Source organism: Bos mutus, chromosome 15 (assembly GCF_027580195.1).
Source record: "Bos mutus isolate GX-2022 chromosome 15, NWIPB_WYAK_1.1, whole genome shotgun sequence".
Classification (NCBI taxonomy): domain Eukaryota; kingdom Metazoa; phylum Chordata; class Mammalia; order Artiodactyla; family Bovidae; genus Bos; species Bos mutus.
This window is the reverse complement of record NC_091631.1, coordinates 19,651,772-19,674,773: the sequence shown is the minus strand read 5'-3', so window position 1 is coordinate 19,674,773 and position 23,002 is coordinate 19,651,772. Positions and strand designations below refer to the sequence as shown.

At 48.4% G+C, this 23,002-nt stretch overlaps 2 protein-coding genes across 2 annotated transcripts in view; both read right to left on the bottom strand.

The window, feature by feature from the left end:
• Positions 1–23,002, bottom strand: part of IMMP1L (inner mitochondrial membrane peptidase subunit 1) — a 478,402-nt gene that overhangs the window by 341,091 nt on the left and 114,309 nt on the right. The window lies entirely within an intron of this gene.
• Positions 745–18,208, bottom strand: PAX6 (paired box 6). The gene is given in 12 exon segments (XM_070383155.1): positions 745–1,683; positions 2,616–2,766; positions 5,381–5,496; positions 5,593–5,743; positions 5,973–6,055; positions 6,519–6,677; positions 12,392–12,557; positions 13,314–13,529; positions 13,624–13,665; positions 14,387–14,454; positions 14,457–14,591; positions 18,151–18,208. Coding segments are annotated over 12 exon segments (1,383 nt in total). The 5' UTR covers positions 18,161–18,208; the 3' UTR covers positions 745–1,597.

Genomic DNA, 23,002 nt, shown 5'->3' with positions numbered 1-23,002 from the left:
TTGACATGCAACATCCCCCCTCCACCCTCCAGCCATCCACAACCACACAGAAAGCGAGATTCAAATGGAACAGCTGTAGTGGTTCAATGGGAAATGATGCCTCTTGTGCAAAGGGGAGGGAGGCAGAAAAGGGAGAGGGCCTGGTTGAGAAAGGCAGCGGCTTTCAGGGAACCTTGTATAAGAAATCTACTTTTGAATATACTTCAGTGAAATCACTGTTGAAACAGGCTGACAATGGAAATCCGCCCAGATTGAAAATGCCAGCCCTAATTCAAAAGACAATTCCTAGCTAATAGCTTGTTGCATTTTTAAATTATTTCTAGACTTTGAGTTTTTGAATTGAACAGATAACTGGGAAATGCTACCATTTTGTATAGGTACTGTGGGTATAAATGGGCACAGATCTACACACAGCTTCCAGTGGAGTTTTTCTTTGTAACACATTTGCAATTTGATACCTGTAAAAATTACCTCTTAAGGATCATCAGGATTTAAAACAGAGTATGTATGAAAATAACCATTGGTTTAGAATGTTAATCTAACATGGAAACAAAATTTGTAACACCACACTATAAGGTTAAAAAGAAAATAGTATAATAAAGGAAATACAAAGGCTTTGGCATGGTTTTTACAATCAACAATGGTTAATTTTGATATGTAGCTGTGAACAACTTCAAAACACTTAAGTTTAAAACTCTTGCAAGCACTTTTAATTGATTAGGAATGAATTCTAGATGCACAAAATGATTGGACTGTGAACAGTAATACAACTATATCTAAGAACAATTAACTTTTGCTGGCCAAAAAAGAAACTTATGATTGCATGAAAATGTGTATAAAACATCTATAGAGTATTCTTGTCAAATATAAATGAAATTAACTTTATTATAGAAATCATTCTGAGGATTTCTAGGGAAGACAAATACTTACATTTTGACATAAAACAAATTGGATTATATCAAAGACACACTCTACCTTTCAGCTATCAACTTTTTTCTTCCTTGAATTTATATCTTACCCTTTTTTTTGCACATAAACTTCATCTGTTAACAACCTTTGGAAAACCAACAGATATTTCTTACATAAATCTAGTGCATGTTGTTCCAGGTTTAATTATATGCAAGGAATGATACAAACGTGGAACATCAGTCCATAAACTATGAACAGATGGGTAGAAGTATTCCATATATCTTGATAAAACTCTTAAATTCGTGGCAAAGCTTGTCGATCATGATTTCCTTTTTTTTTTAAACAACTTCATGATCAACAGAGATCAAACATCCATCCAGTCTACGTTGTTCTTTTTTCATTATAACATACAAATGCCCATTTACAAATAATACACCAAAATGAATAAAAGTTTGGATACCAAAATGAAGATTTGTTCCAACTGACATCGTGCCTTCTGTATACAAAGGTCCTTGTTTTCAAGTCCATTCCCCAGTGGTACCACACAGGACACAACCGCAGAACCGAAGTGCTTCTAACAGCCACTTTTCTTTCCTTCCTGAACGCCCAACTGCTGTGTCCACATAGTCACTGACTGAATTAACACAATATATTCTTTTTGTTTGTTTTTTTGATTTTTTTTTTTTTTTTACTGTAATCTTGGCCAATATTGAGACATATCAGGTTCACTTCCAGGAACTTGAACTGGAACTGACACACCAGGGGAAATGAGTCCTAGAAGTGGATGAAAGAAATAGCCATGTAGAGATTCCCTTTGAGAGACAGGCATGGAGTATGAATTTATAAGTTAAAAAAAAAATCTCTAGTACTTTCTAACATTTCAAATATATTTTAAAAAAAAACTTTCGAGTCTTATAAACAAAAGGAGCACCTTCAGAAACTAGAAAACATGTTTACATGCACCTACTGAATCCCAACCCCTCCCCCCCCCAAAAAACACCAACTCCAGGCTTCCCTGGTGGCTCAGACAGTACAGAATCCACCCGCAATGCAGAAAACTGGGCTTCGATGCTCTTCCTGAGTTGGGAAGATCCCCTGGGGAAGAGAATGGCTATCCACTCCAGTACACTTGCCTGGAGAATTCCATGGACAGAGGAGCCCGGTGGGCTACAGTCCATGGGGTCGCAAACAGCCTGAGCATGACTCAGGACACGACTGAGCAACTAACACTTTCACTTTCCACTTGTCTGTATGTTTGGAACTTTAGCAACAAAACCATCCTGGAAAACCAAAGTAGTACTTCTTCAGTTCCAATGAAAGGCACAGAAGAACTGGAAGGACCTGAGAAGTCTTTCCAGTAAGCTGGGACGAGGTGGGGGGATGGCCTTCACTGTGGAGTTTGGCTAATACAATAATTTTTCCTTCTGAAAGATACATTTTTGGGTCTTGCCTTCATATGCAACTTCCGCAACCAAATTCAGGAAAAACAACTTTTTTTTGCCAGTATGGCATTAAGTTACTAACTAGTTTGACTGAATTCCCCTTTTTAATTAGTTTTCCCCAGAGAAGCAAGCAACAGAGAGTAAAACACACCATCATACAAGGCCGACAGATTCTTTCCAGATAAACTACGAATGAAGGGAGATGACCTGGCAAAAGAAGCTGCAGAGGCCATCTCTGTGCAGCCTGAGGAGAGCACGGCTCACCTGTGGAAGTGGCGCCCGAGGTGCCCATTGGCTGGCTGTTCATGTGTGTTTGCATGTGTGGGGGGGTGTAGGTATCATAACTCCGCCCGTTCACCGAAGGGCTGGTGGGCAGCATGCAGGAGTACGAGGAGGTCTGGCTAGGGACTGGGGGCTGCGAGGAGAAAGGCAAACCCGTGGTTACCGAGAGACACGTTGCACAGCCACATCCCCAGGCTCCCTCCTCCCCAGGACTCTGCCAATAAGTCTGAATACACCCTCAAGTAAAGCACTGGAATTCCATGTGGGAACTCTAAGATTGGGCCTCCAACTGGTCCTTCTATGGTCCACTGCTAGAGGAAAGTTGCCTACATACCAAACTTTTTAAAGTGCCCCAAATTCAGACTACAATCCAGCTAGATGGTTGGCACCATCCATAAATGAATAGAATTTTTGTCCGTTTTCATCTTGGACCTTCGCTGGCACCTTTAGAGAAGTTTTAACATGAGGACTTCCATAAATACATTACCCCTCTCTCACAAATTCAATCTATTAATATTTGGGAATCCAATGACACCCCCACCCTTTAAATGCTGTATTTCAAGCTCTGAGGCAGAAAACACCGGGAGGAACTCTGTAAAGTTTGGTTTAGGGACCTTGGAAGCCTTTGATGGTGGGACTCATGGATTTAAAGATTCTTGAAAAGGCAGATCAGTAATGATCTCAGGTTAAAGTAGTCAGAAGTGTCAGGAAATACCTAGCCCTACCATGAAAATTTGCTGTGACTTTCTTACAGACCCCAAACCCGAGATTGCGTTTAATCCACAAAATTGTGCTGCTACCCTCTAAATATTTAGAATCATGGTAGTAAAAAGATAAACCTTTATCCTAACTAAATAAATACACAAGGCTGGGACAAAACTCCTCCTGAGCTCTCACAGGGCTATGGTGGGGCAGCAAACTTGGGATGAACTAATAGAAGCGTAATGTCAGGAGCAAGGGAGATGACAGCACTGCTCTAATCTGCAAACTATAGACATGTTTAACATTCCAAGATCCACAGCCTCAGAGGCAGTGACGCATTAGAGAAGGTCAGAGAAGGACACCTGCTCCTTATGGCTTCAAATGGTTGAAGATTTTGGTCAACAGGATAAACTGATGGAAAGACAGGACACCCCTCACCCAATTCCAAGAGTCAAAGAGCAGTTTTCTCTGAATAGTAGAATTGTTGATACTTTAATTTTGTTTGATGACTATATATGTGGTTTGAATGATATTTTAAGTTATATAATTTTAAAAAATCAGCATCTGAAATAAATGGACCCACACGGGCCTCTATGTGGACACAACTCTAACAGAATAGCAGCATCTATTTAATTGTTTCTGTTTTCTCATATATACAGTTTTTATCTTCAGAGAAACCTAGGTATTGCTACAATTTATAAAACTGAACAAGACAGTCAGTGGCCTTATTAAAGTCAGAGGAAGACTGCTAACACCGAGTTCAAAGAGGCAAGCAGGCCCTCAGGGCCTTGCCAGAATTTCAGCTTGCATTTGTTTCTATCCTGAAATCACTTCCTCCAGGCAACCTTGACTTCTAGAAAATTCCAAGGCAGTTGTAGCCACCCCAACTAATGGGCTGTTAATCCCTTAATTTACATTAATTGCTCTATGGTCAATAATATCCAGATGTAATAAAAATAGACATGTGAATAATGCCTCTGAAGCTGCTTATCTAGCTGTTCCTATATTAATCTAAAGACCGTGAAACATTTATTTTAGTGTGATTTGGGTTAGAAATCCAGCCAAAGATGTTCAGTGGAGAATAAACTATCTGTGTATCCCCCAATCTGTTTCCAGGGGCTCATGATGGCCAGTCTCATACCACCCAGCATCTCTAACTGCTGTACAAACAGAACAAGAATCCTGAAGAAGTCATGGCAGAAGGCCCACCAGAAGACCAATATCCTCCCCATCAAGAAACCCTCTGGCTTCAAGGTTCCAGTACACCCTACCTACCTTATACAACTTTCATCATAAAATAGGATTAGCCTAGTTGAGGACCTAGCACAGGTAGGGGCCAATATATATTTGAGATGGAATTGAGTAGGGGCAGGTTGTTATACCAAGTGAATAGCATCAACCTTTCCAGGCAGCTAGTTATGCCAGAAACTCATCACATCATTCACAGCAAAGATACGTGATATTTCTAGCAAATACCTTCTATTCCTTTTATTCTAAGATAGAAAAAGAAAATTATCTTTTCCTCTATGTTAAGTAAATCACACTATACAATATGAATCCCAATTCTGATCCTTTTTTTCTTCCTCACCAGTTTATCACAAACATCCTAAATAACATCCAAAATACACATAAAGACTATAAATTTATTTATACAAACACCTGACTATAAACCTGTTTTACCCATATTAACCCCTTACTAGCTAATAATTTGCCAGCATTATTTTCATTTTCTGGTCCAAGTTTCACACTGATCCCTAAAGCATGCCCCATTCTCATCCAACATCATCAAGTTGACATTCCCAATAAGCAAAAAGGCAGATTAACTGGACTGAAAATCAAGTTTTTATTTTATTAAAGGCATGAATCAATCAGCTAAAAGACTGGATTGACTGCTTTCATCTTAGACTTCACTGATCAAGCCAATCACTGTACTGAGAAAGTCTCCCAAGGGTAAACACAGGGGCAGTGAGGTCTGCATGCCCCAACCCACGTCTAACCTCCTCTCCCAGGGACCCGTTAAGTGGGCAACCGCCGGCCTCACTTACTTGCATAGGCAGATTATTCGCCATGGTGAAGCTGGGCATGGGCGGCAGAGCACTGTACGTGTTTGTGAGGGCTGTGTCTGTTCGGCCCAACATGGAGCCGGAGGTGAAGGAGGAAACTGCAGGGAGAGGAACACAACAGTCGTGGTGAGAGTCAGAGCCAAGGGCAGAAAGGCTGAAACACACTGATCAGCAGAATTAATATTTTCAGTTACCAGGCGTGGTGGGTTGTGGGATGGGTTGGTAGACGCTGGTGCTGAAACTGCTGCTGATGGGAATATGACTAGGTGTGTTGCTGGCTTGTCTTCTCTGATTCCTCAGCTTTTCTTCTCTTCTCCATTTGGCCCTTCGATTAGAAAACCATACCTGGAAATCAGACAGAACAGGTGAGCCCTGTGCCTGCTCCCAGCTCTGCCCCATTCCTGACAGGTCCACTGTCCTCCTCCCCCAGTCCCCGAGTGACGGCAAAGCACTTAGCAAACTAAATCTGTTTCTATTGATACAAACAAATGACATTCCTTAGAAGCAGCTGGGTCTCTAAAAAAGGCAAATGGTATGAGTCACATGAACACATGAACACACAGTCCCCAGGTACCTGTATTCTCGCTTCAGGTAGATCTATTTTGGCCGCTAGTCTTTCTCGGGCAAACACATCTGGATAATGGGTTCTCTCAAACTCTGAAAGAGTAAGTTGCATTTTCTATGTTGCACCAGAACTATACAAAATGTGTCAACCAAAGCCTGGATCAAGCTGATTTTCACCTCCTGACTTCCATCACTTTCAACCAATTCCCTTTAAAATGCTACTACTATTAGCATTGACTGTACTTGGAAGAACTATCCCATCAGAACCGTGTTCTATTTTTTTGTTTAATGACATTCATTCAAGGTCTCTTCTGTGGCCTGAATTAGCCAAATCATGACTCTTTCTTTATGAGAAGTCAGATTTCTCATCTTTGAATTCCTGGTACGTGGAAAGAAGAAAGAAAACACATACACTAAAAGAGATACCCAGAAAAGACAGAAAAAGGGAACCTTTTCAGGCCTCTGTGCAAGGGCCCTGGCTAAATTTAGCTCTTTGTACTGAAGATGTGGCATTTACTTTGATTTACTGCTTCCCTACTTTGAAAAACTCCATCACCTTTCTCCAGGGCCTCGATTTGCTCTTGGGTAAAGGATGTTCTATTTCTTTGCAGCTTCCGCTTCAGCTGAAGTCGCATTTGGGCCTCATCTGAATCTTCTCCATTGGAACTGATGGAGTTGGTATTCTCTCCCCCTCCTTCCTGCTGCTGGCAGCCATCTGGGAAAAAAAGAACAGGACAGTAAGAGAAATTTGGAATAACTTGGAGTCTGCAAAAGGGGCCTCACATAGCCATAAACTCCAAGAGCAGTCTATTCTCACAGTCTCACCAAAACATTCCCAAGGTAACTGTCAGCCTTCAAAAGACATTGGTGACACATGTTACCTGACCACCATTTTCTGTTTTTATGATGATGAGACTGTGCAATGTAGATACTTATAGAATGTTATTCTGTGAATAACAAAACAAGTGGTATAGTTTCCAATTAAAATGTTCTTTCATAACTAACCCTGACCCTCCACATGCTTCACCCAGCTCCCTCTCCTTGCAGAATTTATTTACCTATGGCTGTGTTGGGAAAATAGAAGAGTGACGTTCAAGATTTCAGCTGATCTATAATCAGTAATTCCTATCTAATCAATTAGATGTTGATAGGTTTGTAGAAAATGCTATTAAGAAACCAAACCAAGCTTGTAATCTTTAAAAAAAATATTTATCTAGTTTTTATTTGAATTCTGCACAGTCAATTTCATTTTAAAGGTTGTGAATTTAGAAGTGCTTGCATTGTTCTGCAGTTTTATTCAACTATTGTATGAGTGCGCTTTGCCTTGACACCTATTACGAGCACAGCTGTAATTATATCATCACCAAGAACAGGCTATAATTGCTGAAAATGGAATTTTATATTTAGATAAAAGGACTGTCCATTCTTTGTAATGTGTTGCACCAGAGAAAAGTAAGATTTCTTTTAAATTTTTAACGTGTAATTTAAAAAAAGAAATAGTAGAGAGTTCACTAACTAGCTAAATATGCTATGCTGCAGCTGAATCCTTGGCATATCATTTAAGTGGTACATTTTTAATTAGGGCATTTCCACCACTTTTAATGTAATTTCTATCATTAAACAGGGGAAAGTTTTATTGTTTTCCTTTGCTGCTTGGAGGGCAAGATGTGCACTTGGGCAAGCTGTCTCCTTTTGCACCTTGCTGGAGAGGCCACAGCCTGTCTGAAGCAAAGGATTCAGTTCTCGCTAGGCCTCCAGGACCACTGCCTCCTGGGTCCTTGGTCTTGGGTCCTAAGGCCCCCTAGGGATACCAAACGGGGCTGCCCCCCTCCCCATCCTAGCGACTTGGCCCTGGGAGGAGGAGCCTCTGGGGCGCCTTGGTGGGAATCGACTTGGCCAGGAATATCATTTATAACCGGGAGACAATAGGCAATGCCTTCAAAGAGTTCAGGGAATTGTGACAGGATCTAGTGGGATCTTTTCAGGAACTTTGAAATGTTTTAAAACCCCAACTTTCTCCCCCATTTAAACAGGCGGATTCATCAGCACTGGCCACCATATGGGCCCTTGGAGATCTATTGAGATGACCACCAACACTTGAATAGAGAGGGGCTGCTTTTCAGCACTGCACAATGCCCCGCGAGTAAGGGAAACTATTAAACTCCTGGGGCAGGAGCGTTGGCAAACTTTCGTGGGCAGAATTTCGAGGCCACAATGAGCGCGGACAACAAAAGGATTCTCTTGAGGCGTGCAGCGGACCAATTGTGTTACAAGAAGCCCAGTCAACAGACTTTTCAGTGAAGTGTGTTAACCCCTCTGCTCTGCTATCATTAATCACTGTCCGAAGAGCGGGCGCCTCAATGCTATTTAGGGCGCTTGGCTGGGGGCTGGAGGGTGGATGGGGGGCCGGGGCAGAGGGTGGGGGGGCGCAGGGACGGTGGATGAGGACGGGATGTGGGGGGAAGCGGGGCGGAGAGGCAGAGCGGATGAAGACCAGGGGGGAGGGAGACAGGAGGGGAGGCACAGAGGTCTGGTTGAGGGAGGAGGAGAGGGGAGGGTAGAGAAAGGTGGGGCCAGAAAGAGGCTCCGAAGAGGAATAGGCCAGAAAGGTGCAAGAAGGACAGAAAAAGAGCGCTGAGAGGAAAAGAGACAAGAGGATCAGCGGACAAGGGGAGAGACCGAGGGAGATAAGAGAGAGACAGAGACTTAGTAAATGGGCTACTTCGGATCGTCTTGCGCTACATCAGAAAGGTGGGGCTTGGGGAGGGCTCCTCGGCCGCGCCCGAGAGCAGCTCACTCACAGGTGCCTGGCACCTGCGTCCCCGCTAATTTACTGCCCCAAGTTTCACGGGGACTTTTCAACGTGTTTTTCAGGGAGCGAAATGCCGAGCCCCTTTTCTTTTTGGATTCAGTCGATGAGGAAGACTTTAGAAATAGACTTTGGGGGACCAACTAGTAAGGCCCATCAGTTATTGCTTTTGGAAAGCACAAACAAAAACCTGCGATCCTCCAACGTGTAGGGAAGGGACCGAACACAATCCCATCTTGCTGGGGTGGCGGTCACTCAGACGCCTTCCAGGAGGCCCCACCCCAGTCCTTTTTTCTGGCACATTCGATCTCTCCGATTAAACAAAGCTACCCGGGTGTGCCTCGGAAGACCCCCACAGATAGCATTCTCTGCTCACGTTTGCTTCACTGACACTTTCCTAATTCTAAAACATGGACATGTGCTCACGTTCTCCTTCTTCCTTTCTTCCTCTCCGCACCACCCCCGCCCTCGCCCGTGGCCCCCCGCACCACACTCACACACACACACACCACACACTTACTCACAGGAATGAAGGCGCAGCACCGACTTGGGAAGTAATTTTTTAAGGGGAGTCATTTAACGGAGGATGAGGAGCGCTTGATTTTAAACCTCTTTGGGGAGAAACAAACAGCAGTGGAGACAGAGGCGGGTCAGGAGAAAGTCGTGGCTGCAGGATCCCTCCAAAACCCAACAGAGCCAGTGTGCACCGCTGAAAGCTTGCTACTTTAGCAACAGTCCGCAGCCCGGCGGTGCGGAAGAGGTCACTTTAACTGGATGCCTCTCCTTTTTTTTTTTTTTCCTTTAGTGGATTTACTTTCCACTCTTAAAGCTTTTTAGCAAAATAAAACTAGAAGTTGGATCTCGGGTTCCCCCCATGATAAACCTAAGTGGCAGACAATTAAGATATCTTCTTTAAAAGGCGCCCCCTCAGCGCAAAAAAAGGGCCCTTCAATGGGCGCCGTCCACCTTCCAGCCTAATCCTCGAGAAGGCGAGTGAAAGCGCCTCCCATTCTCCCAGACCCGGGACCATCTGACGCTCGGGATAGGATTTGTTTCCTGGAAGGAGAAGGGAGAGAGAGAGAAAGAAGAAGAAGAAGAAGAAAAAAAAAGACGCTGGGAAATAAAATCATTCCTTAGTTTCTTAGTGTCTTAATCAGTGAGGCGGAAAACAAGCAAGAAAAGATAGCAACCCGGTTGCGGCACCTTTTCAGCTCTGGAGCGCGGATCAAAACATTGAAGCATCTGTTGAAAAAAGAGACTGACTAAATCCTATAGAGGGCCTGGGTATTACGGAGGGGTGGGGGGAGGAGATAAGAAAAAGTGTCTCCGTGATCCCTAAAACCACCAAATCGCTGGAGAATTGGGGGCCGGATAGAGTTGTCTCTTGTGGTTGTCAGCCCACATCGGCACAATTTTATTCACCACCGCATGGCGTTGATCAGATGGAAACCATATTTGTCTCCCTCTGAGACCTAACCTCGCCTTATGCTTTCGGAGTCATGGACTCTTTTAAAACCCAAAACCGGCTTCCTGGGCCGGGAAAGGGGGCGAGGGAGGGAGGAGGGCCTTCTTAGCGCCCAAAGAGCCAAGGATTCCCGGCATGTCAGTCGTGGCCACCGGCGCCCTGTGGCCCCTGCACCCGGGCACTCCGCGCTCGGCTGGCGTGACCGTCCTCCCCACGCAGCGGGGACCAGGCACAAGTGTGTGTGTTGGGGGGGGGTTGGGGGAGTTGGGGGGCGGGGCCCGGGGACAGAGGGAGAACCGGCAGTTGGTGAGCCAGAATGCTCCAGCAACTGGGTGCCTGAAAGAAAGTTCAAAGCTCCTGAACGAGCGCCACCTCCCGCCCCAGCAAACAGGAGCCCTCGCGCCCAGGGCTCAGCCTTCCCAGGCCCGGTCACCGAGTCCCGCGCCCTCCTGGAGACTTCTCTGGCAGACGAGGCGGCGGGGTGGGGTCACCCCGACCTCAGATTGGGGTGGGCGGTGGTGCTGGGGGCGAGCAGTGGGAGTGCGTCCCTTGGGTGTGTCCGGTGTGCGCACGTGGGAACCCTACAGTTTCAAAGGTCAGGTGAGGGTATGGCGGTCACTCCCTCGTCCTCACCAGAGGCCAGAGGGGGCCAGCGGGGAGCCAGCGCCGCCTCGGGGGGCAGCCTGCCGCACCCCGGGAAGCCGAGGTTCGGCCCGATCCGGGCGAGCGGGCGGGCGGGTCGCCCAGGGGAACCGAAGCCCTGCGCATCGGGAGGCCTCGGCCCGGCCGAGCGGCCGCGCTGGGAAACAACCGAGCCAGCGCTTTGCTCCCTATCTTCCCAGTGTCCGTCCTATATTGTTTTCTGCTCTTAAAACTGACATGTCTAATTGGCAATTGGTGCCGAATCGTGTCCAGAGGTCTCTTGTGGAACATTTCTACAGCTGTCTCCTTCAACTAGACGCTTATTCATGTCGCCTTAATGAGAAACAAAACGTTCTCTAATGAGCAATTACAGAGCGACAGGATTGTTCCCATAACAAATTCTTGCGAGTGACAGAAGCATCCTTTGTACCAGATATTTCGCATACTGTTACCGATTTTCCCTTCCCTCGCCGGCTCCGTGGAGGCGCGGGGCACCCAGATTGGGTTGAGAGCGCACGGAGGCGAGGGCAGCCCCGTCAGCGTCCCCCTCACCGCCTCCCCTGGCCGGGAGCCCCCAGGCTTGGTCGTGCTCCGGGGAGTGAGATTCCACGTCCCATTATCCCTCATATTATCTCCTTGTCACGAGGACAACAAATACCGATTAATCTTCGGAGTAAACTGTTTCCTATTCTTGACCAATCTACCTCCGGTGTGTGGAGGGGAGGGGCGGGGAGAGCCAACCGACCCGACCCCACCCCCGTCTGCTCCTCTTCCTCCATCCCTTCTCACAGAGCCTGCAACGGTCCAGATCCTATCTTTCCTCTCAACTCCCGGGTAGCTCCCAGCACACCAAAGTCTGGCTCACAGAAGCCTTACCCCACCTATCTTATTACACAGTCGCCACCCACAAAGAATGAGAAGTAGGGGCCCAGAGGAGTGGAGGGGGTCCGAACCTAGAGGGTAGGGTTGTTTTAGTTGGGAAATCAACATTTCCAATGCCCCATCCTCAACTTGGCCCTGCATCTCACTGTTCACCCTCTCTTGTACACCTTACTCATAGTCACATAATTTGTCGATTACAGCAAAAAGCAAGATGATACAATTATGTTTACCTTGCAGTCTGTCAGTGTGTTAACTTGTCACACTTCTACAGCAAGGGGGCTCTCCGTGCATTTTAATGGCACATTTGAATAGGGCACCACGCAGCTAGATCATACAGGCACACACCTACTCCTGCCCATAACACATACTCAAGCATGCACGCACACACACACACACCCCAGCCACATTCATACTACTTCTGACTACACAATACTTGAATTTCCAGCCAACCAGACAGTTCAACAAATACCACCTAGATACAGCGCAAGTCAATGTGTCCCAAGCCCTTGAAGAGTTACTCCCACTACGTTCTCCAAGCACGAAAGTCCAGAGAGGGAAAAGGTTGGAGGAGAAGAGGATACGCAAGGGCTGCATATATGGAGAGTTTGAGGATGGGTGTTTGGGTTTTTACCTTGCGTAGGTTGCCCTGGCACTGATGTTCCCGGATACCAACCCGGGCGGGTGCCCCAGCTTCCGGTCTGCCCGTTCAACATCCTTAGTTTATCATACATGCCGTCTGCGCCCATCTGTTGCTTTTCGCTAGCCAGGTTGCGAAGAACTCTGTTTATTGATGACACCTGCAAATCAAATCAAGATCAAACCAAATGGCAGAGTCTCCTGAAGACACAGTTGCCCTCTTAAGTCTCCATCTCAGCATGCCACCCCTTTAAAGAACGACCCCTAATACATTAAAAAAAAATCCCCAGCCATCCTGGGACAGTGGGGGGACTTGCAGAGACATCGTGGAAAGAATGTCAGCTATCACTCTGGGCATGGAAACTGAGTTGGGTAGAGAGCTGGAACACTAGGGAGGGGTCCTTCACTGTCGCTCAGTGTCTTTGGTGACCTAACTCACATGGCTGCTTTTTTATTATTGTTGTTGTTACAAAGATTCCCTGTCTCCAATATTAAGACCTGGCTTAGAGATTTCTTTCACTGTTATTTGTTTTTTTATATTAGGACAGAAATGGATGTTTGATTTCTGAAAGAAGGTTCAAACAGCAAGATGTGGAGGAAGCTTGCTTGAATCTGGTTTTCATTTTCACTTTCCTTCTAGATTCCAGTGACTTTCTCCACTCTCTACCTTGCCACATGCAAATATGGTGACTAACCCTCCCACACTTGACTCCCATTTCCAGAAGGTCAATAAAAAGGTCAAAGTGCTCCTCTCAAGACCCCCAGGTACAGAGGTGACAAACAGAGGTGGAGCAGGGAGGAGAGAAAGAGAAAGACACTGGCAGAAAGGAGAGCAGGGGGACGCAGAGAAAGTGATGGTAAAGAGGGAAGAGCATGGGGCTTAGGGCAGGGAGAGGGAATGTTCTCAGTGAACTTACACTTGGTATGTTATCGTTGGTACAGACCCCCTCGGACAGTAATCTGTCTCGGATTTCCCAAGCAAAGATGGACGGGCACTCCCGCTTATACTGGGCTATTTTGCTTACAACTTCTGGAGTCGCTACTCTCGGTTTACTACCACCGATTGCCCTGGGTCTGATGGAGCCAGTCTCGTAATACCTGCCCAGAATTTTACTCACACATCCGTTGGACACCTGCATAGGGGAAGTGGACAGAAAACCACATTATTAATAATTTCAAGACAAAAATAAAATTGTTTAAGTATGCATTAAACAATGACAAGCTTACGTTTTGATTGTCCAGCACTTGGACTTTTGCATCTGCATGGGTCTATAACACAAAAATATACCTTCAATGGTATGAGAACTTACTGTAGAGAGCTTTTTTTCTTAAAATTACATTTGTAGCCCTAAAAACTACAAATAGGATGATACTTTCAAACAGTTTGAACTAAAAAAAAAAAAAAAAACCTAACTTAAAAGTTTTTAAAACTGTTTTTGTAAATAAACACTGCCAGAAGATGCGTCAAAACGAAGTCAGATTGTTTTGTGCTGATCTTGCTTAAAGTGGTGTTATGTTTTAATGAGTGAAGGGGAAAAACAAACTGAATCTTTAGTCATTTTTCCTTTAAAAATATGCCAATTGAGTGAGTTAGGGAGGGAGGAAAACAGCATTCGTCTTTTAAAATCAATATATATTCTTCATGAAAATGAAGAAATAAAACAAATATCTCAAACCCTGAGAGGTAAGCATGGGGTGAGTGAGAAGGGGATGAAATTATGCAGATTTATATAATTCATTTTATTACAGTTCATAAACTGTTACCACAAAGAACGTTTTAACAAATGAAAAGAGAAAGGTTTTTTGGTTTGTTTGTTTTTAATTCACACCCAGTTTTTTTCTTAAGCAGATGAATTCTCTTATGTGACTGACCCAGGTTGAAAGAGATCGGGAAGGATGGTGGAAGGAAAGGGGAAAGCAGAAGGCAGGGGAGTGGGGTGGGGGCTGGAATGAGGGGTGAGGGTGGGGGTCCATAATTAGCAGCGTTTACAGTAAGAAATGAAGAGAGGGCCTTGAGAGTGGAGGGCCGCAGGGGCGGCGAATGGGGCGGCGCCGGAGGATCACCTGCAGAATTCGGGAAATGTCGCACGGCCGGGCCCCGCTGTGAGCTAGCTCTACGATCTTCTGCCGGGTGGAGTCCGGCAGTGGCCGCCCGTTGACAAAGACACCACCGAGCTGATTCACTCCGCTGTGACCTGAAGAAAGGGAGAGGAGAGCAGAGCAGAGAGGAGGGCAAGAAGGGGCAAGAAAGAGAAGAAGGGGAAGGAGGAGGTGGAGGAGAAAGAAGAAGGATGAAAAGGAGGAAGGAAGAAGGAAAAGAAGAAAAGACAACCACAATGCATCCTCAGCTCCCTGCCAGCCCTGGCCAACCTCAGTGATCAGGTCCCTGCTCTCGATGGAAAATGACAACCGGACCTCGAAGCCATTTCAGGCATCGGGCAGCCCAGCCCAGACACAGCGGAGCTCCTGCCCACCCGCCTGCAGAACAGAAGCACGGTGCAGACACACGTAAGAACACACACACCTCACTACTACTCACTGCTTTCACTCCAGGAGAACCCCCAGCCCACTGCTGCCCTCCAGAAACACCCCAGCCAGTCTTTGAACCCGCAAGGTGCAAATAATCAGCTCAGAAATATCCTCCCAAAGATCCCCTCTGAGTGTAACGAAAAACCACGAGTCCTATAGAACCCCCACTGCATCTTCAAGCTCCCTGCATTGTTAGAACTGTGATGGCAAACCCTACAGCTCCTCAGTGTTCCCTCAGATGCTAGATCCAGAAACATTTGCTGTCATATTCCAAACTCTGGTGAAGCACCGGGATTTAAAAAAAAAAAAAATAGGAGAAAAAAAGTGAATGGAGTAAAGAAGAACCAGAACAGCAAATCTGTGGCCAGTGAACCGCAACCTGGGTTCAGCACCTCCCATGCAGACTTCCTCAAGCCCCTCATATGGGCTCCAACCACTGGCTGCTACAGTGGGCCAGAGGTCTGGGAGTCTGTCTGCACCAGCTACAGCTCCGCTTTTACTTCCGATGCTAAATTCGGCCCTCCCCACAGCCCAGGATAGATAGGAGCAAAAATCAAAAAGTGAAAAGGAAAAGACCACACCACAGTGTCCCCTTCCCTCCTTTATCTGGTTATCTCACAACCTCACCCTATTGTCTAAACTGAGAATAGGGAGGAGTTAGCACCCCTGTAGCCCCCCTCCCCAGAAACCACAGGCACACAAATAAAGCCAATTGCCAATTTCCACTTCCTTAAAAATCTCCAACCTGCAGCCCCGACTCTAGAGAGCAGCCCTTCCAGGAGATGTGGCTCCCCCGCTCAGCTCTCCTCTCCTCTCCTCTCTTCTTCTTGGAGCCTCTGATAAATTGACTCCAGGAGCCTGAGCTTCTTAGCAATAAATAAGCTCCAAATATAGAAGAGGGGGGAAAATATGATGAGCCTCTCTGACATTTGTCTTTAAAATAAAACTAGCTGCACGTCAAGTTTGAGCTTAATTTCTGGAAATAGGCGGAAGTCGCTCCGGATCATGCATGGAAGGCTAATTGAAAAGATCAGTCGGGGCGCTTGTGGCAGCCTTGTCACTTTGTGACAGTGCTCCGCTCCGGGAAATTGCATCGTCACGACAAACGGGACCGTGATAAAACGACCCTTTCCGTCCCTATTTGTAGATCACTCAGACGAGATTGAACTGCACTCGTTTCCCCTTCGAGGGGAGCCGCGTTTTCAGAGTAGCCGAAGGCTTGGGGCAGAGGAGTGGGGGGGGGGACGCTGACTGAGGGGGCGTGCTGAAGCCTCAACTCGATGAGAAGTGACAGGCGTTTGGGGTATCTAGGCTCCGCCGGGCCGGGCTCGAGCAGGGACATCGCGGGGAAACCGCTTCTCCAACAGAGCGAGGCCTAGAGCCCGCTCCTGGTTTCTCCTAAATTCCCTTTATTGCCTTCCCTTGCCTCTAAAGAACTTCTGCTGCTCCAGCTTACAGGAGCCTCCCCTTTGGGCAAAGGACGCCTTCCAGGAAAAAGAAAGGCACTCCCAGAGAAAGATCGAGAAAGACCTTCCAAACTTCACGCGCAGCCGAGGCAATTCCCAATCTGGGAATGCCAAGGCGTATGAAGCCGCCTAATCCTAGACCTCCCTCTTTCTCCCCCAAACAGGCAAAAAAAAAAAAAATAACCTGCCCACCACCTCCGCGGCGACCGCCGGCGGGTGCTCGCCCAGGGCTAGGTCGCCTCTGCCAGCATCGAAATGGCAGCGAGGAAGCGCCGCTCTAAGTTCCCCTTCAGAGGTTAAGCCTCAATCATTGTGTCCCTTCCCTAGGGACGGCTGGCGCTCTCGCCCAGTGGCGATGATTATGCGCCTAGAATTCGACCGCGAAGCATCTAATAGGAAAACATATGGTGTCAATTTGGATGCTCTGCGCCTCGCGCACACCCGGGAGCGAGCGGCACAAAGCCCTGCAGGCCGGCCCGCGACCCCGCGCCCCTCGGGGCCCGCCAGCCAGGCCGCAGCGGCAAATGCTCAGCGCCGCGCGCCCGGGGCCGGCCTGCCCAAGAGCCTGCGGCTGGGGCCCTTGTGCTGGAGAGGGGAGGACCCGGCAGCCAGGAAGAGTGGCCAGAAGCCCGAGCCTCGCCAAGGAGGGTTCCTACCGGGCCAAGTCCCCGGGGCCTGGCACGTTCTGCACAACTAATCCGCCTTCCAGCTCGGCGCCCGCTTTGCGCCCTCTCCTGCGCTTCACGCCCACCCAGCCGCTAAAGGGCCAGGGGACAGCTAGCGGCTGCAGGACAGATGCATCAGGGGCTAGGGACCCCTCTCAGTCTGGAGTTCGGCAAGGGAATGTTTCTAGAAGATTTAGGCTTTCAGGCACTCCATACAACGGAGCCCTTAAACCGCCTCGGGGCTCTGTCCCTCTACCGGGGCCTAGTTTCACTGGGCCTCCAGGCTCTCAGGCCCGGTCTCAGATTCGTCCTGCCACAAAGCAGCACCCACGTACTGAGCAGGAAGGTGGGCTGGGTGCCCAAGGGGTCTAGGCAAAGGGAGGATGGGAGATGCAAGAGCCAGCGAACCAAAGGCACATCGGGCCCGGAATGACTAGGACCCACACAGTAGCCACCAGGGCAGGGCTGCTCCAACTCCTGGGCTCGATCCCCACTCCTCCCAGACCTAGTAAACCTGCTCTCGCCGGTCTGCGCCCTCTAACAGTCCACGGTTCCAGTACCAACTCCACCCCACCGCAGGCCTGGGTGCCCCACTCCCTTGGCCTTCCAGGCCCCTCGCCAGGGTGGCGATGGGAGGAGCTGCTCTTAGGGTGACTGGGGGAGAGGAGCCCCCACCCGCCCCAGACGGTGGAGACTTTCAGTCTTGACTAAGCCCAAGGGGCCTCCTTCTCGCGCTACGACGGCGAGAGGCCTCCGCCCCGCCCCGCTCAGTCCAGCCCCCCTCTCTGGGGTCAGAGCCCGGGCAGGGGCGGGGAGGGGGTGTGAGTTACAGGATTTGGGGGGATGGGGTTTCTCTACCGTAGCTTCGCAAACTCTTGCGGGCTGTTCCCAAGGGCCCAGCCCCTGTTCTTCCAGGAGGGAGAACAGAGCAAACGCCCTCCCCTCTTGGAGCAGCTGCCTCGGGTCCCCGGGCCTCTTCCCTCGCGCCCCGGGCCTGGCCAGCGCGGACACCGAGAGCCTCCAAGCCCTCCCCCGACCCGCGCGCTAGTCCGCGCCTCCCCCGCCCGAAGTCCAAAAAGACCAGAGGCACTTACTGTTCTGCATGCTGGCGCTGGCTGGGGGCCTCGGTATCCCACGGGGCTCGAATATGGGGCTCTGTCAGCAAGAATATAGGCATTAATTCTGGGCCGGCACCAGGTAGGCCTACCTCCCTACAGAGGGTGTCCTGGAAGCAGGACAGGAGAAAGCCTCTTCTTTAAAGAAATAATCCACTCCATCAGTTTGGGGCTATCGGATCAATCAGTTTGGGCAGATCAACTCTGCCCTCCAGTATGTGCAAAATCTACCTTTTGCATTACAAATACTCCAGTATTCCCAGTCTGTTTCCCCCATATCTCTTAGTAGTTAACCCTTTAGTCAGAAGAATCCATGACTTGATTTTTAATTTTTTCTTCCAACTGAACAACAATGAAGAAGAAGCATTCTGACTCTTTCAGGTTGGGGAACCCAAAGCAGCCAGCATGGAACTTGCCTGAAATCTGGGATGTCTGTCCACTCTCACAATAAAAGGTCTCACACATCTGCGCGCTCCTAGTTAAAGTCTTCCCCCTAAGACAAAACAGGGGAGAAAGGTATGTCAAACTATGACTCAAAAGCATAGATCATGGACTCTCTGATCCACACTCTCAGAAAGAAAAGAAAAGAAACCCATCTTGGGCTCAAACTGCCATCAAACTCTAAATCCCAGAGCTACACCCACATTTCCAGCAGCCTGTCCTGCAAAGGTCTCCAGGTTTTGATAGTGGCTGCTCTGACCCGGCTTTGGGCGATTTGCAGAGCCTGACAATTTAGGGCCCCATTTTGCAAAAATACCAAGAACTAGGGAAAGAAAAGGAGAGAACAAGAGAAACAGTGGGGTTAGGAGAAGAAGCCAAGAGCTGGGAGAAGGGGGGCTTATACCTGAAGTTTAGAGGTGAAGCACAGAGGACCCTGGAACTTCAGAGTGCTTGAGGGTGCAGGCTGGGGCTGCTTGGGAGGATGTCAGAACCATTACTCCTTTCAAGAATTTCACTACCCCAGTTGCCCCAACCCCCTCCCCCCAACCCAAGTCTTTGGTTACCTCTTTATCCTTCACTCTTCCCCTCAAAGCTTCCCAGTCGGCTTGATCGCCATTCACTTCCATTCTTTCTGGGACTTTGAAAGTGGCAAGCCCAACTTTTTCCCCCCAAAACCTCACTTATTGTGATTAACTTCTCTTTTGGTGTTTAGATCTTCCCCCCTTTTACTGTACTGTGACACACGCTGTCTACCTCGCCTCACTGCTTTAAAAAGTACAAACAGGAGGGGGTGAGCGTGGCCGACAAAGCCTACAGAGAGCGAACAATGGCTTCTATTCTCCAGCTCTCCTCAAACCCAAAGAGCAAAACCGAATCTCCCTAACTAGCAACACAGCTTCCAACCAAAGGTACCAACAACTCACCAACTCTTAAAGGGAACAGAGGGACACTTCTCGCTTTGTAAGTCCTGACCCAGTGCTAGTCCCCCAAGGTTAACACCTCCTCCACCACTACCCCTCCCTGTCTTCTCTTAAGAAGTAGGTTCTGGGTGGGGGAGAAAATAGAAAAGTAATTTCTTGTTATAAATATCTGGAGGTAATTGTGTTACTGGTGTGAGTTGTTAGGGGCTGTAAAAAGATACAACGGCACCGTGGGGAGCTCAATTGGGAAGAGAGAGTTACAATAAAGAACCCATTCAAAAGGTTTGCCAAAAAAAAAAAAATGTAAAATAATTAAATAGTCACAGCATCACTTTCCCTGCTTAAAAAATTAAAATATTCATTCTTTTTTCTGTTTTGCCTATTATGATTATTAATTTTGCCTGTCTGCAAGTAAAGAATTCTAAGAAGCAAAATTTTTTTTTCTTCAAGGCTATTCATGGTCTAATTTATTAACTAGCTGGGAGGAAGCTTAAATCCATAAAAATAAACTTAGAGGACTTTCCTCCAGCTTCCCAAGGCAGTTTCCCAAAGCCGCTCTCCTGTCTCTCCATCCCCGAGACCAAGTCAAGTCCAGGAGACGCAGAAAAACCCAACTTTCTGCAGAATGCCCAACTCCCCCCACACACCAAGTCGGATTCTGAAACTGCAAATAGTAGCTGGTGGGGAGAAGGGGGACTGAAATTCCCTTAGAAGGGTAAAACTTCCTACTGTAACCTATACCTATACTTAACCACAACCGAATGCCCCCAGTCCAGGTTGGTACATTCTTGGAGCCATTTTTAAAAAATCACTAGCTGATTCCAGAGAGGCCTAACCGATTAATTTTCCAAGCAGCTGGGAAGGTGGAAGCATTTCAAATCCTGGTTTTGCTCCTTTCCCACCCTCCTCTCAACTAAGAAGCTATCTCATTACTTAAGTAATCGTTAACACAGTGCAAAAGCAACCCGGGAAGCCAGGCATCACACCCGGAAGCACTCTCGCGGAGACTAGACTCCCCCCACCTCAGCCACAGCTTCAGCCCCCCAGCTCAACCTCGGGGCTTCCTATAGCCCTAGCCCAGTCAGAGACCCATTTGGGAAAGGAAGGGAGTCTCCAAACACCTCGGAGTCGCCTTGCTGTGGTCCACTAGGCCACTGGGCCACTGCCTCCCTATCCCAGATCCAAGCCTCAGTTTTGCTGCTGTTGTTTTAATTACTTCATTCTCAAAACCATCTCCAAACTTCTTAGCTAGGGTGAAGGGGAGAGCTCACTTTTGGCCCTCCCCGCCCCCAGCCAAAGAGTAATTACCAATTAAGATGACAAAGTTTTACTCTCTAGGGCCAAATAAGACAACAACTAATCAAATTACCTTCAGACGTTTGCAAAGGTCACCAGCTATAAAAAATGTAATGTCAATGGCAACAAACTATTATTTCTCCTCCGTAAACTCGCCAGGCTTTCAAGGTCTTTGCTTTTCATTTTCTGCTCCCACCCCCTCCTCAAATCTTCCCAAGTTCTAGTTAAACGTCCAGTATGGCTTAGGGAGCTTTGGATAAAATGAGAAAAAAAGAGAGAGAGACAGAGAGAAACCACCGTTCACTTTGTTTTTAAACTTTCTAGAAATCACTCATGACTGGAGGGCCGCGTTTTAGCACTCGAAAAAGAAAGCATTTCCACTTGAAATTCAACTCCATTTCCCCCCAATTACACTTGCTAAAATTCAGGGCTATTATGGTGCAGGGAGACTGAGAAAATCTGCACAAGGAAAGAGGCAACAACTTTATGAACTTTGAAAAGACACTTTTTCTCCTGGGGCCTTAGAATCGAAAAGCTCTCGAATTACTCAGACTAATTAGCAGGGAGAGGATGTGATCAGACCAACGGAAAGCCACTGCTTTCATATTGATTTTTCTAAAGGCCTCACAAAGGAAAAAATCAGGAGCTTTGGATTAAAATAAACAAACAACCTTTCCACCTCGAAACTTGTTGAAATGGCAACATCAGGGCAGCTTTGTCAGAGGAAGACAAGGAAAAATACCCACCGAACGCTGGGACAAGGAGGACCCCAGCTTTCGCTGGGTGAGGGCGAAGGTTGGGGAAAACCCGGGGCGCAGAGAGTTTTCAAGTTCCGAGCTCTGCGCCCAAGTTGGGGGCCAGAGCCTGGGGGCTTGATGGAAGCTGACAATCCTCCCGTTCGTCTCCGAGCTCCCTCGGAGCGCGCGTTCCACCGCCCGGGCCTGGCAGCTTCCTTCCCGGCTCCCGCTCCCTCGCTCTTTCTTTCGGCCTCCGGCGTGGGGCTGCAGTGCCGACTGACTGCTCGAGCTGGCGGCGGGCGCGGCTGTCCTGAGCGCTCGGGTGCCAGCGGATTCCTCGGAGCCCGGGAGAGCGCCGCACAAAGCCGGAGGGCGGGCGGGCGGCGGCGAGGCGAGCCGGCTCCCTCGGCGCTCCCTCGGCGCGCGGCTCTCTGCGCGCTCGCTGGGCCCGAGACTGGACAAAGCGGCCGGCGGCGGCCGATCGCTGCAGCCGTTCCTGGGCCTGTGGCACCGCAGAGCCTCTTCGTCCTCTCCGGCCGGCCGGGAGCATTTGGCAACGCTGTGGCCGGGAGCCGCGGAGGCTGCGGCGCCCAGAACCTTGGTCCTTCCTGCGAGATCAACCCGCGCTGCGCTGGCGCTGGCGCTGGGGTTGAGCGGGCCGGCCGCCCCGAGCCCTGCGCTGCTCCCGCTCGCCGGCGGTCGCCCTCTGACGCCGGCTTTCGCTGGAAGTAGAAAGTTTGGGCTCCTGCGTGGAAACTTCTCCGGTCCAACTCTCCCGGCGTAGCAGTGGGGGAGGGGACGGGCGAGAGGGAGGAAGGAAGGGGGGAGGAAGGGGGAGACCTGCCTGAATATTGCAATAAAAATGAAGCAAGAAGAAAGAAGCGGACTCACCTTTCTGAGGCATCCTCTCTAGTCAAAGCTCCTGTCAAGAGTTTTGTTTGATTTTTTTTTTTTTTTCTGTTGTCGTTGCTTAAAGACCACAACGGTTTGAAATGACGGTGTTTTAAAGGAGTTGCTGGCGAGAGTTTTCTCCACGGACGCTGCTGGTTTGGTGTGTGAGAGCAAATCTCAGATCCCTGGGAAGGAGACAGAGATTGACAATAAAATGGGCTGTCAGCGGCTGGAGAGTGAGAGATAAAGAGTGTGGGTGAGGGAAGTGGCTGCAGCCAGCACACCTATGCTGATTGGTGATGGCTCAAGTGTGTTAATGTGTGTGTGCCGGGCGCCCGGCCTCGCCTCCACCGCTCCTCACTGGCCCATTAGCGAAGCCTGACCTCTGTCATCATCCTCCAGCAAAACACTTCCTCCTGCGCCTGAACCAGAGCGGGAAATGAGGCCGAGCCACGGTTCGCTTTTCAAACCCACTAATCACTCCGCAACATGCAAATGCACGGATCGCTCCCACACAAAATATTGCTTTATGCAAAGCAGCGCCGG